The following is a 13,576-nucleotide window of genomic DNA, read 5'->3' on the forward strand; positions in this document are numbered from 1 at the left end:
TTTATCTGCAGCATGCAGGGCCCCAACAATGGCAACATCCACTTTATGTTTTGTAGTAGTGTACGACGATCGGAGGTAATCGGCTTGGGGGTTCCTAGAAGGCAATGTTATCAACTAGGCTGCGGGAATACTAGTTATGACTACTGGGTTCTGAAGGTGTATAGGTTTACTAGTAAAAATATATATATTTAAATGGTTAGAATAAACTGCTTAGTCTTTACCAAGCTGTTTAGATTCTCCTATTTCTACTCTATATATTTAGAACTAGAGATACTATATCCTAACTAAGCAAAGGCTTAGTAATAGGAGAATGCTATTATGCTAGTAATTTACTATATAATAACTATCCCCCCCTATAGGAAAGGTTTGTCCTGAAGTTCTGAAGTCTGAACTATACTTGTGAGAACACTGAGAACCCCATGCTAGGCTATGGATGTACCCAACTGAGGCACAAGACCTACTATGATTGACCCCTTGGTCAATCTGCTCTTCTCTCACACTGTCACACACATAATGGAGGAACTCACTGACAGAATATGAAATTATTATTTAGAATTAAGGATTAGGTGAGCTTTTATATTTATGGTTTATATGGGTTAGCTAACCTACATATATTAGCTGAATATCTTAGTAAAGGTTGGCTGACCTATAGTCACCATGATATGTCTAGTTATACATGCTAATCACTCTCCTGCAGTTCTGGGCAAGGGCTTTAAATGTTCAATAGCCTGAACCATAGGTCCATACCACAGCCTTTGATCACACACACATACGCACAAAGTGTTGCCTTCTAAATTAAACCCAGATTTGGATAAGTACATACGACCATAGGGTGTGGAAAACAGGGCTTCCCGTCCGCTCAGCCGTACTTAAGCCACACGCCGGCTGGTTAGTAGTTGGGTGGGTGACCACCAGCGAATCCCGGCTGTCGTATGTTTGTCTTTTTGTTTCTGTCTTTTTTTGCCTTTCATAAATCAAGCTGACTGGCCTTGTCATGGTGGCCATCTTGTATTTTTAATGTGATGCCTCCTTTGTGGAAGTTGTGGTTGTGGTTGATGGTCTAGCACTTCACCAAGTGTAGTTTAAGAAACTGGGATCTATGTATCACTTAATATTATCTCTTCGCATCATTATCTTCACTGAAGATGGTTCTTGCGATTGAGATACTGCTGTTGAGCACGGAGCATCTTGCTGCAGAATGGAATAGCCATAGACCTTGATCCATTTGAACTAGTGTAATCGTCGCTTCTACAAAGTTCCCTCCCCTTGGCCTTCTCATCCATCAAATTCCTCGCCCGTGAGCATGAATTGCAACGGCACTTGTTTTGCATAGGTTTCCCTGGTCTAGACATTGCAGTCCAAGCCAGAGCACTAAGCCTTCATATCCAGTACCTGGCTTTCGACAAAGGCCAGGGCAGAAGAAACTTTGCAGCCCAATCTCGACGAAAACGTGATAGCCATGTTGAGACGAGCCTGCAGATAGACAATCGCCGTGATGTATCTTTCATTTGCCGCAGGGGCCAGACAAACAGTTGCCGGACTCCTCCCGAAGGCTGCGTGGGCGTCACCTCACCAGAAGAAGGGAATGATCTAACCCTGGTGGGCCGTATGGCACGTTTTTGGTGAAGGGAGACTCTTCCCTATTCTAGCTGGTTTTTCCGAGGTGATTCGTCCCCAGTCCGAAGAACTCCACGATGTTGTTGGTGGAGAATCCGGGGTGCAAGCCAAGAAAGAGTCCTCTCCACTGCTGCTACGAGCGAAGTATATCTCACATCTCACACCTCGTCCACCGAACAACCTCTGGCTACAAGAGAGACCTGCTTCATCGACGACCTCGGAATTGTGGAGTCATCTCAGAACACTCATGCATTACGAGCCCCAGCCAGCCATGTCGAAGGGTCACACATCCCGACCAAAACGGCCAAGATTCACAATGGCGACGCTGCCCTGGCTTTATTCGATAACCTGGATGATATGCACGAGAGCTTTAAGGAAGGTGAAGAGAAGAAGCTCGTCCGAAAAATTGACCTGATGATCCAGCCGTTTCTGGCAGTCTGCTATGCATTCTACTACGTAAGTGAGGTGGCAGTCACACTGGCAAAGCGGAGCAGACGAGAGCAACAGACTAAGGCACTGTCTCATGGCCATTATCTTTGGCATCGAAGACGATCTTCATCTCTCCGGCAAAACATATTCATGGCTCTCTCGTGTCTTCTACTTTGGCTTCCTAGTGTGGGCGTTTCCCACCAGCCTGTTGATGCAACGATTTCCCCTTGGCAAATACCTCGGGGTCAACATCTTCCTCTGGAGCCTCTTTTTGATGCTGCAAGGTACTCGCCATTCCTTTGATATTGAATGAATCGCTGATTCACACGACGAAAGCTGCCGCAAAGAACTTTACCCAGCTCGCAGTGCTGCGAGTTATTTCTGGCGCCGCCGAGGCATGCAGGTGGGTAGCATCTTTCGATTTGTCACTTCCCTTGACTATGAACGGCAATTGGAACTTGAACATCCGCTACCTATACTAGGGGAAGGGGAAAATGTTATCACACTCGAATATCTGGTTACACTATAAAGCGAGCATAGTGAATATGCCACAAGATAACCTAAGACTCAGACCAGATAATTCAACAATGCTCATTGCTTTTATTCAAGAGCCTGAAGGTTAATTTCAGTAGCTTCTCAAGTCCTTCATTCCCATATCCAGAACGATGCAAAACGAGGCTCTGTTCTCATAGCTAGACCCAGCTATTCCAACCTTTCCATCGAACTGCTAAGCTTCTTGTCCTCGTGTAAGAAGCATGAAGGGGGGAAAACAACGAAAACCCCAACTCCAATTGCCATTGGTACCATATCCAACCCGATGAGATATCGCTCCGTGCGCATGAGATGACCCTTCCATCCATCCGACAACTCAACAATACGATATCCATTACGAATTAGTACCATGATTGTTGACACGCACAAAGCCACCAATACTGGCCATTTAGCTTGGGCGGCCAATGCTTTCTTTTGTCGCAATCGGAGACTTGCTCCCACGATCAGTATGACAAAGACGATCGTGTTGCTGAACTGGAAGATGATTCCCGAGCGCATAACGTCGCCACCGTGGCTGAGTTGTTCGTAGTTCTGAGCGCTTGATACCTCGACTCCTCCGACGGTCTGGATGGCTAAGGAGATAATGTCGCAAATGATGAATCCCGCCCAAAAGAATGTGGATGGAATTGGGAAGAGGCGGGGGGTAGTCTTCTCGATACTTCTCTTATCAGTACCTCCTTTTGAAGCCTTCAGTCAACCCACTTACAGTTTGCAGAAGAGGACATAGTCTGCGGCAGACAGAAAGACAGGGCTGACGATGAGACTGCAAATCTGGATCATAAATGCCATCCAGCTGTTTGGCTTGTAACTGTTAGCAACTGGTCATTGATTCAAATTAATACATACGTCGATATGAGCCCAAAGTCGACCTCCCCAGCCGATGGCCTCTCCCATAGCGACGAGAGCAATCGTAGTCATCCAGTAGTACTTATATGGTCCGAACGCCATCTGCAGGATGCACACCACCATGGAAGTGCCGAAGAACACAATGCCAAATAATGCGGCTGGCTTGCTGGGTAAGTACCCATACATATCCACATCTTGATCCATGGTGAGCCGCTCGGGAATTGACTTGTTTTTCGTGATTCCGATCTTATGGTTTTTTGCGATCGAGAAGGTAACTGGGCGTTATATGTAGTCACAAGGACGGAAATTGCATTGAGCGCCATTATGGTTGCCTGCCATCAACCAAATTTGTAGCAGCGATATAAAGTCTACTTTCGTCTTTTGAAGACCCCAATTTGCCTTGTGGGATACTCCTGTACAACCTCCGCACAATCGCCGGATGGCGATACTGCTGGCAGGCGATTGATACTCCAAGCTTGATTGATGATAGACTACTCTGCCTGGCATTCATTGCGAGCTTCCTGGACTCTCTTTATCAAGTCAGCCCGACACAGCCTTGACATGTTCTGAATTGCGGTTCAGTTTCATAGCTGCTCTATCCCCGTCCTGTATCCTACTGCCCTACATAGGACGGTCTATTGTCTCCACTTTATTGCCGCTAAGGTCCCGCGATTTCTCCACCTCCGTCCATCAGACTCCATCTCACTTTGTTAAAATCTCTCAACTGGCGGAACTTCATTGGAATCACCTCCAATGCCACTGAAACGAGGGCTAGAACGAGTCTCATGCGACTTTTGTCATCGACGAAAGGTCAAATGTGACCGACTGTTGCGTGCTAGACAGGGCATGACTGCATGTTCACAATGCGCCCTGCGGGACATACAATGCCATGTGGATGACTCGGATGACGTTCGGATTCGGCGGCGCCGCCAAACTACCGCTCGCGGAGGTATTGTCGAAGTTGGCACTGGAGATCTACAGCCTGCCCTATCGCACCCATCGCCAGGTGTGCGAGGCGATTCAGCTTCACGGGTGGCCTCGGAATCACATATTCTATCTCCTTCCCCCGGAAATGACAATGCGGCACTATCAAATATTTCGTTCGACATGTTTGCTGATAGTCCGTTTGCACTGAGTTTCGATAATATGCTTTTCCTCGATCAAATTTTCATGGGCAACTGCGGCCCTGCCGAGGATAACAATCAACGAGGCCAGGATTCGCAGAATCCCACTCCCACCTCCGACATGACCCAGACAGACAGTCAAGAACAAGACGGGAAGGACCTTGTCTCTTCAAGTGAAGAACTTAGCGCATATTCCTGGATGGGGGTCTCGGTAGACTCTGCATTCTGCACGGCAGCACTGCGTTCCTATTTCGATTATGCGGCCCCATACCTTCCAATTCTCCTCGCGGATGCTTTTTGGGAAGACTATCATGCCAATCGGTGCAGTGAAATGCTTCTGTATGCCGTTGCCTGCAGAGGTATGCCCTTCATTGAAGCTCCGGACAAATGGAACCTCCAGCAACTTCTCGCAGCCACTTTCCGCGAACGGTATCTCAGTGCTCGAAGCAACACATGTGACAATGAAACTATCCGACTTGACGATCTTGAAGCTCTTGCCCTGATGATCGATTTTGAGTATGATGACTCAAGGAGTCTGCCACTCCTGTCGAATCTTGCAAAACTGTTTCTTACCCATGACGCGCTCGTGCTGATGACGATGAACTATCGGATTCTTGATCATGACAGCGCCAATTCAACATTACCAACAAAGCTCGCCAGGGCTAGCGAGCGTCGCGTGCTCCTCTATTGGCACATTTATGGACTCGATGCATTTCACTGCCTTGACAAAAAGCAAATGTCGCGTATCCCAAACAATGACGTTGGGGGTAGCGAGAACCTCTCGCTGCACGAGACTAAGGACTATTTCGATGCTCTTCTTGCGCTGGCTGTGATAGCTCGTCAACTTACACAGACTTTGTGCAGCCCTTTTTCAAAACGAGAAGGCGTCATCCTCAATGACATCCGCAATTTGTACGAGCAACTAGATTATTGGAGGGACAGCTGCTGTCCGCGACATCTACGGAGGTACACAGACAGTGCAGGTAGACCCAATCCCATTGAAATTAACAAGCCAGACTCCAGTCGAACGGGGAAATATACCCACCTTTATCGAGGGGTTTTATGGACTCTGGAGCTACACTGTCGACTGATGATTGAAGACTGTGTATCGGAATTCGGTATACAGGACAAAACAAGCTTGGAGGCCGAAGTACTCGCAAGACGAGTGGAATATGAAAGTTTGCGCGCATTAAATGAGATGGTCAACATATGCCAGTGGATGAAGCAGCACGAGACACATCATGAAGACCACGAGCGACATTCTTTGATCGATCTCGCGCCAAATATTTTGCGCAACATCTGCGCGGGCATGTGCTATTGGTCCTGCCAACGAGGGATTGACCTTTGCGACAGCGGTCCCCCAAGGCTGCTTCAGTCCCGGCATGCAAACGATAGAGAAGAGATTCTGAAGCGAAAAGTCCTAAACTATGTGGAAATCGCAAAGTTACTGCGAGATGCTGCAGCGACCGCAGCATCACATCGAGATACGGCGCACGTCCTTGAGCGAATCGACAAACAGCGGGAGTTGCTTGGTTCCAGATTGAATCTGCTCTAGCCTTCCTACAGGGCAAATGTGCTCGAGTATAAAGCATAGCTTCTTTGTCTTTTCTTCCAGCATGTTGCCCAGCGTTTAATATACCCTGTCCGTCATCTGGTTTCGCTCGGATTACTTAGTTATCTCAACAGAGACGGCGAAGACTAAGACATAATAAGTATGATTTCTATTATATAAGACATGTACTTATCTGCGTCTTAATACTGCAGACTCTTCCTCCTTTCTACGTATTCCTCTACTCTCCACTTCTAGAACAGATAAATCACAACTTATAGGAGGTAAAGGTGTTGGAGTTATAGCAGTCTGCATCTCTTAGGTATGGCTATGTGTTCTCAGCAGATCCGCATTAATTATACATAGAGAGCCATCGTGTTCTCTATTGAGCGCCTGTACATTATTTCATATGCAGTTTATCTCCATGTCTGGATAGAGCTTTCTAATGCACTGCTATATCTTTACTAAAAGGCTAGAACTGGAGTGAAAGAGGAAACTGACCGTCCTCCCGCTTCACCCCGCTTCACCATATACATTATAGCCACGTCCAGAAATGCTGAAGTTATGGGATAAACTTCAAGACAGTGCTCACTAGGATATCAATCAAGCTAGGAACAAGCGAATCAAAACAGCTGCTGGAAAGACTAGCAAGCACTCTATTCTTAGAAAATTCCTTCGTAATCCAACCAAATGCGGACTGGCGTTGTTTCACAAATGGCTCCAGAAACAAAGCGGCTGCCTAAGGCTCTGAGCGAACAATCCAAACCGCCTCGAAATCGATCACAATTAGGGCCAAAGCTACATACAGACCGGGTCGGATTGATGGACCACACGTTCGGTCAATGTCGCCTAAGAAGTTGCCGCATTGCATGACACCGACTTGAAATACAGACAGTCTTCTCACTATTGTAGTTATACAGCTAGTACTTAACCAGCAACTTCCATATACTTGCTGATACACCGTCGGCTCTTCAAGACCTCACGAGGACAATCGTCCTTGTACTATCCAGGCGACAGTGGATTTTAATGTGGAGGATGCCATGCTTTCCTTCAACAGGTCCCTGGACACATAGGGGTTTATGAAAGCACCACGCCATGGGGCAGCGGATGAGCCAGACTGGCAGGTATTCGGCGCAAGAAGGCAGAAATCCTCATTTATTGTCACGAGAGAAGGCCTTCCTCCACAACAAGACCTGGGCCCAAGTGAAAACGAGAATGGATAACATGTAACTGAATGCAACATGAACTAGACAGCTTTAGGAAGCCTGGACTGCTTCCAGCACTGGTGCATCTGTGACGATCTTAACTTAGTCTGTCAGTTCTCTCACGGCCAACCGAGAGCTTCATGTTAAGTCTCTCTGTTAGACGATGGACTTGGGTGTGAAGTGAATCAGCTGAGAAGTTTTAGGATATTCAATCAATACCAGCCATATAGCACTACGATTTTGACAGCCCTTGTGGACGACCAGAGACGAACCGGAGAAAGAGAAAAAACACTGGAGCCTACCACTTGTCTCACATGGACATATTCCTCGAAGTATCTAGATCAGTACGACTCTGCGCGATTAGTGGGGCAAAGGCCACTTATTGACATGGTTCGCAGCCTCCTAATAGTCGCGACGCCGCAGAAACAGGCTATGATTGACATAACAATGGACTGGTACTGATTCACCTCAGGCTTTTCTCTGAGTCCGGCTTCCCGGTCAGGCGTCCGAGTCAACCGTTGACCAATACTGCAGCAATTATTATAGGTAATGTTTCGTGCCGAGCCCATGTACCCTATGCTTCGCCTCCACGTTGATCCATTATTAAAGGCCCATCAACGCCGGGGTGCGATGTCTTATGAAAATGAAATATCATGGCCGTCGTCTTGGGAAGACCGAGACAGCTCGCTGTTGTGGTGATTCTCTCTGTTGTCGTCTTTGCTATCTTTCAGTTCAGCTACACCGACGATTTTGCCCCCGCCGGACACTTGTCAGAGTCTGTACAAATAGTGGATGAATGTTCTCCTGGTGAGCTCAACGCTATCAATAACCCTCGTCCTATACTCGATCCCGCAATACCAGACATTGTCCATCAGCTATGGAAAACAACTGATGTCCGAGAATATTCCACCAAAATCACAGCGTCTCGTGAATCATGGAGGGCCATGCTTGAACCCTCAAACTACACAGTCAAGCTATGGACGGACGACGATGTCCTTGAACTCATCAAGGCAGATTACACTTGGCTGCTGTCGACGTATGAAGGATACGCTCACGATATTCAGCGTGCCGACATTGCGAGACTGTTCATCGTCCACTCTGAGGGTGGCATCTATTCCGATCTGGACGTATACCCCAGCTCAGTTGAGCATATTCAATGCCTCCAAAGACTTGGCTTACAAGCCATATTCTCCCCAACGGCGGGCACACTCGATCTCAGTAACCATTTCTTTATGGCCAAGCCTGGATCTCCATTCCTGCAGTGGGTGCTCTACGAGGCCAAGCGCCGGAGTAGCAGGCTCGCATCACGAGGCATAGTCCTGCCGTACCTGCAGGTTTTTTGGTCCACAGGACCGATCATGGTGACGGCGGCATTTAGACAATACGCTTGGCTATACAACACGCTACGACTCGATATAGGGCTGCTGGACGACGGGTTTAGTGGCCTGGTGGTACGACATGCCGCTGGGCGGTCCTGGCAAGGAGTGGACGGCCGAGCGCTGAATTATATCGCGGATCATGCCGGGATGGTTTCCATATTAAGATTTGTTGGATGCTTTTCTACAGTGGCAGGACTTATCTATGTGTTTAGGAGATGCAATAGTAGATTCATTGGGTGACAAGGTGAGGGCTAGGACTATACATTGCCTGACATCTTATATACATTAAGACTTGATCCATAGATTCAAAAAGGACGCTGTACAGCGTGAAATGACGTCTCCCATAGCCTCATATCAAGCAGCGCACCTTTCATACATTCTCTTTTCCACGGGATTGTCTGTTTCTTTCAAGTCTGATCTTAATATGCTTCAATAGATCCACTCGCTGTCGAGGGGACCCTGAGGACCATCCAGTTCTCTCTGTTTCTAAATCATATTTATCATACTGACCGTCCGCCTCCGCCGAGGTCGATTCCGAGCCCAGTGGATGTTGCAAAGGGTGTGGCTGTCTCCTCCGCTGCACTGCCTCGCGGCTGCGACGATCCCTGCAGGCGAGGAATGATTTCGGCAGACGTGTAGGGAGCCAGCATGGTGACAAACGCCAGATCGGCTGCGAAGAGACCTTTCGCGATGTACTGGTCAGCAGTGCGGCCGTAGCTATCACAACAAAGCAGGACCTTGCCGTCGCCGTGCCAGTAGTTGAAGAAGTTGTTGAAGGTCCTTTCCAGCAGGCCGTCAAGCGTCGTTTTCCACTAGGGGTTTTCCTATTGAATCAAAATGTCCATCAACGCGCCGCTCTTCCACCACCCACCAAACATCTTTCCCGGGATTTCCCCGGTTCGATTGCCTGTATAACTGGACATGGTATTGAACACAGCGATGCCAGCTGCACTCTGTATGGACTCTATCAAATCTCAGCTCTTTTCCAATCTTCTGGGGTCTAGACTCTAAGCGTACGTTTTTCATTAATATGCACCTTAATGGTCAAGGCATATTCCCCATCATTATAATGCCCCAGGCGACCCAAAGATGGGGCTTAGAGATCATCTTGGCGCAAGATACCAATTGAATGATATCTTTGTGGTCAACAACCGATTCGTCGGGGTCTCCAGGAAGAAGAGATCAATAAAGGGGCGGGCAAAGGTTCCCCCAGTATCTCGTTAGCACATAAATTGGGGAAAGCTTAGATTCAAATAGCTATAGTCAATACAAATCGACTTGACCTTCTTCCACATCACACCGTTTTCTCCGTCTTCGAACTAGACCCAATTAACATAGTACACTCGCTGTATCCCGAGATGCATCATGTGGCAATATTGGCTGCCCTTGGAAATCGTCATTTCTTACCTCGATGTCGCAACAAACTCCAGTCTGGTTCCATATGCTACAGTTAGCCGAGAATGGCAGGCCTGCATTGAGCAACGCACCTTTGCAAAAATCAACCTAAATGACCCCCAGCGGCTAGAGGAATTCCGTCAAATTGTCGCTTGCAATAAGCAAAAGCGGATATATGTTCAGGAAATTCATCTCCTAATCCCTATTGAGCCATACGACATTAAGGCGCATGCCTACTTTGAGACAGTTGCTGAGCACAATCGCAATAATAAAATCTTTGTCCAAACAATACAAAACATTCTCCAGATTCTAGCAACGTGGCCGGAGAACCAACGAGGAATCAAACTATTCATTCAGGCGCAGTCCCCTAGCGACCCTATCAGAGGCGACAAACAACGTCTTAAAAGAGCTCGGTACACACCACATGAGGATCTACTAGACCGGAGATTTGAAAGGTCTTATCTCCAGGTATCTGAGGAAGACCTGAAACGTCTCCCGCCTGTGGTGGCAGTGACTACACTTGTTATCTATGGGGGGATGAGATTTGAACGGTTGATTAGACCCTCAGCAACGGCTGTCATTGCGTCAAAAATGCCACGGTTACAGATTATGGCAGTGAACCTCAAGGATAACGAAAAAAGGGATCAAGAGCTCCGCAAGCGCGACCAGGATGGTAAGATCTTATCCCCTTATATATCTGTTAGGCTGACCCCTGTTATTACAGATTTTGCGAATTCATTTCATCTCATGCCACCATCAGTACGGAGATTTAACCTTGTATTCTACAACGAGGCACCACGAAATGAGGCTTTCCAACCCATCAACCTTGTTGAAGGTAAAATCGAGGACCTCTTCAGTGCTCAGCTACGGGCCTTTTCACAGCAGCTTACATCATTATCTCTGGACTCTGCTGTTATAGGGAAAGAGTTATTCTGGCCAGTTAATGATGACGGGAATCCACAGCTTCCATACTGGCCAAATCTAACTATACTCAGCCTCGATTACCAACCCACGAGCCCTTCTGGAGAGTGGTATTTTGAGCGAGACCCTAACGAAGATTTAGGCTTTGAGGTTGATGAGCGAGAGGAAACACTCCTGCCAGATTATTTGCAGCCGGCTCCTGAGGACCAACGTCCACGATTTTTGCGTTCAAAAGCATCAGTGAAACTCATTCAGGAATTTTATATCTCGGCTGGAAGGGCAGCACAGCGCATGCCACGGCTGCAGTATATGGATTTGAAGTGTTCCCCTGGTCTGATAAGTCACCAGTTCGAATACCAGGTAGAGGAAAAAGGTGCAACAGCAACTTGGACAGACCTAGCTGGGTATGCACCAGAGGAATGTGTTGTGCAGGCTTGGAGGGATGCCGCTTTCGAGCACACTGGCATGGAATCAAGCTTAGAGGTCAAGTTGGTAGGCAGGACGGGTACAACTTGAATCTTCTTATTGGCGTGTCATTCTGGCTATCTTTATGATATTTATACATAGCCTTGTACATTAACATTAGTCAGTGCCACTTAACAGCCACTTTGGGTGTGTAGGAGATATGCTTCCTGGCTATTCTACATGTATACCTTAGGCAACTGCACGAATAATATCAACGACATCAACATTACTATCTTCTTCATTAATCACAATAAACGCAGACACTAATCATTAAACAAAGAGACCGATCTGACTAAGTGCTACGCCGACAAAGTCTCACCTCAATCCCCTCCTGACGAACAAAAAAGCTATTGTGCGTCTTCCATTCCCCCTTCGGATCCGCCAATTCAACCTCATACCTCAAGACCAGCGTGGCCATCACCTTGTACACCTCCATCATCCCCAGGCTCCGGCCAATACACACCCGGCTCCCAGCACCAAAGGTCAAGTCAGCAGCATTCATACGCTTGAGGCGCTCCTGGTACTCCTCCTCGGTCTCGCGGGTCTCGTCGCGGAGCCACCGCTCCGGCCGGAAGAATTCGGCGTCCTCGCCCCAGACGGATTTGTTGCGGGCGAGCACGTAGGGGTTCATGCCGACGATGCATCCTCCGGGGATATACTGTCCGTCAGGAAGGGTGAGGCCTTCGTCTGGGACGTAGCGCTCCAGACACATGGCGACACCGGGGTGCATGCGCATGGCCTCGCGGATTACGGCGTTGAGGTAGGGCAGATCCTGCGCAGTTTTGAATGGAACGATTGTGGATGATCCAGGAGGGAGGGCTGAGACCTCATCCTGCAATCGTTTCCACACGGCGGGGTTCTTGAGCGCAAAGTACAGCGCCGCGTTGAGGGTGATGGCGGTGGTGTCCGCGCCGGCAATCATGTTGATCATGAGGTAGGAGATGATCTGGGCGTCGTCGACCACGTCGGGGAAGAGGGCCTTTGCTTCGATGAACTTGTCGAGGAAGTCTGGCGTGGCTGGGTCGTGGTATGCTGTGTCTTTGCCCTGGAGGCGGTCGACGAGGTGTTGGATGGAGATGTTGGTGATGTTTCCGAAGGACGGGGGGCCAATCCGGTAGATGGGGTTCTTGTCCAGGAGGTGGTCGAGAATGGGCAGTTGACTCACCAAGGCAAAGTAGTCCATGGCCTTGTCGGAAATGGCGATGGTGTGGTCGAAATCACAGCCCTTCTCGAGGTACCCGATGGGTTCACTGAAGGTGACTTTTCCTACCACGTCCCAGGTATCTATGCCCAAAACAAATAAGCAAGTGACTGGTGGCCAGGATGCCTCACTTACAGTAGAGCAGCCATTGGCCGATGTCACAAAGCCTCCCAGCTTTCGGTCCATCAATAAACTCCTCCTCCAGTCTCCGACACAGGAAGCCAATAGTCTCATCGATATGGGGCTCCAGGGGCAGCACACCCGACAAGGAGTAATGTTTTGCGATCGGCCGCTTCTGCTGCGCATGCACCTGCGGATCACACTCGCTGAAGAGATTGTAGATGATTTTGCCGTTGTTCTTTGCACTACTTCCATGGTAGAACTCTGTTTTGCGGTAGTCGCCCCTGGTGCTGTAGATGGTGCGGATCAACTCGGGCATATCCAAGTCAACCACATTGGGCGCGATCCGAACAACTGGGCCGTACTTTTTGTGCAGATCCGCGGTGAGGATATGCATTTTCCCCTTCCGGACATGATATATCCGCCAGAGGTTGGTCCATCCTGCCACAAGTACATCCATTAGGGGTGTTGCAAAAGGAACAGGGGTATACCTCACATACCTGCAAGCATTGGGCCGGGGAAGCGGCGTAAAGGGGAGATGAGATAGGTCACCAGATACCAGATGAGGAGAGCAGCGCATAGAGCTCCAAAGAATGGGTTGACGAGGCCTCTCCGTCCGTAGTCCAACGCCACAGACTGAAATGCCTCCATGATGGGTGACAATGTATTGTGTTTGAGGGGTGTGAAACAGAAAGAGATACAGAATCGACAGGGGCAGCAGCCTGGGTCTGCAGTATTTACACATCTCCCAGTCCTGGGAAGGCTTTCGACTG

At 48.5% G+C, this 13,576-nt stretch overlaps 7 protein-coding genes and 1 non-coding gene across 8 annotated transcripts; 5 read left to right on the forward strand and 3 right to left on the reverse strand.

Annotated features, from left to right (window-relative positions):
• The first annotated feature begins 817 nt into the window (after nucleotides 1-817).
• Aspvir_r0031 lies at nucleotides 818-937 on the forward strand. The gene has a single exon (XR_006253220.1). It is a non-coding gene; the product is annotated as a 5S ribosomal RNA (ribosomal RNA).
• Nucleotides 938-2,140: 1,203 nt separating this feature from the next.
• Nucleotides 2,141-2,528, forward strand: Aspvir_002767 (uncharacterized protein; the record flags this gene model as incomplete). Its single annotated transcript, XM_043274363.1, has 2 exons — nucleotides 2,141-2,330; nucleotides 2,383-2,528. The coding sequence occupies 2 exons, from the start codon at nucleotides 2,141-2,143 to the stop codon at nucleotides 2,526-2,528; spliced, it is 336 nt and encodes a 111-aa protein (XP_043130298.1).
• Nucleotides 2,529-2,748: 220 nt separating this feature from the next.
• On the reverse strand, nucleotides 2,749-3,648 carry Aspvir_002768 (RTA1 domain-containing protein; the record flags this gene model as incomplete). The annotated part of the gene is made up of 3 exons (XM_043274364.1): nucleotides 2,749-3,256; nucleotides 3,305-3,399; nucleotides 3,445-3,648. 3 exons carry the CDS (start codon nucleotides 3,646-3,648, stop codon nucleotides 2,749-2,751), a joined length of 807 nt encoding a protein of 268 aa, XP_043130299.1.
• A 642-nt stretch (nucleotides 3,649-4,290) lies between these two features.
• Nucleotides 4,291-6,123, forward strand: Aspvir_002769 (fungal specific transcription factor domain-containing protein; the record flags this gene model as incomplete). Its single annotated transcript, XM_043274365.1, has 1 exon — nucleotides 4,291-6,123. The coding sequence occupies one exon, from the start codon at nucleotides 4,291-4,293 to the stop codon at nucleotides 6,121-6,123; it is 1,833 nt and encodes a 610-aa protein (XP_043130300.1).
• A 1,852-nt stretch (nucleotides 6,124-7,975) lies between these two features.
• Aspvir_002770 (glycosyltransferase family 32 protein) lies at nucleotides 7,976-8,825 on the forward strand (the record flags this gene model as incomplete). Its single annotated transcript, XM_043274366.1, has 2 exons — nucleotides 7,976-8,656; nucleotides 8,742-8,825. The coding sequence occupies 2 exons, from the start codon at nucleotides 7,976-7,978 to the stop codon at nucleotides 8,823-8,825; spliced, it is 765 nt and encodes a 254-aa protein (XP_043130301.1).
• A 376-nt stretch (nucleotides 8,826-9,201) lies between these two features.
• Nucleotides 9,202-9,624, reverse strand: Aspvir_002771 (uncharacterized protein; the record flags this gene model as incomplete). Its single annotated transcript, XM_043274367.1, has 2 exons — nucleotides 9,202-9,481; nucleotides 9,551-9,624. The coding sequence occupies 2 exons, from the start codon at nucleotides 9,622-9,624 to the stop codon at nucleotides 9,202-9,204; spliced, it is 354 nt and encodes a 117-aa protein (XP_043130302.1).
• A 442-nt stretch (nucleotides 9,625-10,066) lies between these two features.
• Aspvir_002772 (uncharacterized protein) lies at nucleotides 10,067-11,533 on the forward strand (the record flags this gene model as incomplete). The annotated part of the gene is made up of 2 exons (XM_043274368.1): nucleotides 10,067-10,769; nucleotides 10,821-11,533. The coding sequence occupies 2 exons, from the start codon at nucleotides 10,067-10,069 to the stop codon at nucleotides 11,531-11,533; spliced, it is 1,416 nt and encodes a 471-aa protein (XP_043130303.1).
• Nucleotides 11,534-11,774: 241 nt separating this feature from the next.
• Aspvir_002773 (cytochrome P450) lies at nucleotides 11,775-13,454 on the reverse strand (the record flags this gene model as incomplete). The annotated part of the gene is made up of 3 exons (XM_043274369.1): nucleotides 11,775-12,766; nucleotides 12,819-13,244; nucleotides 13,304-13,454. The coding sequence occupies 3 exons, from the start codon at nucleotides 13,452-13,454 to the stop codon at nucleotides 11,775-11,777; spliced, it is 1,569 nt and encodes a 522-aa protein (XP_043130304.1).
• Nucleotides 13,455-13,576: the final 122 nt, after the last annotated feature.

The sequence above is a fragment of the Aspergillus viridinutans genome (genome assembly GCF_018404265.1).
Source record: "Aspergillus viridinutans IFM 47045 DNA, scaffold_12, whole genome shotgun sequence".
Classification (NCBI taxonomy): Eukaryota; Fungi; Ascomycota; class Eurotiomycetes; order Eurotiales; family Aspergillaceae; genus Aspergillus; species Aspergillus viridinutans.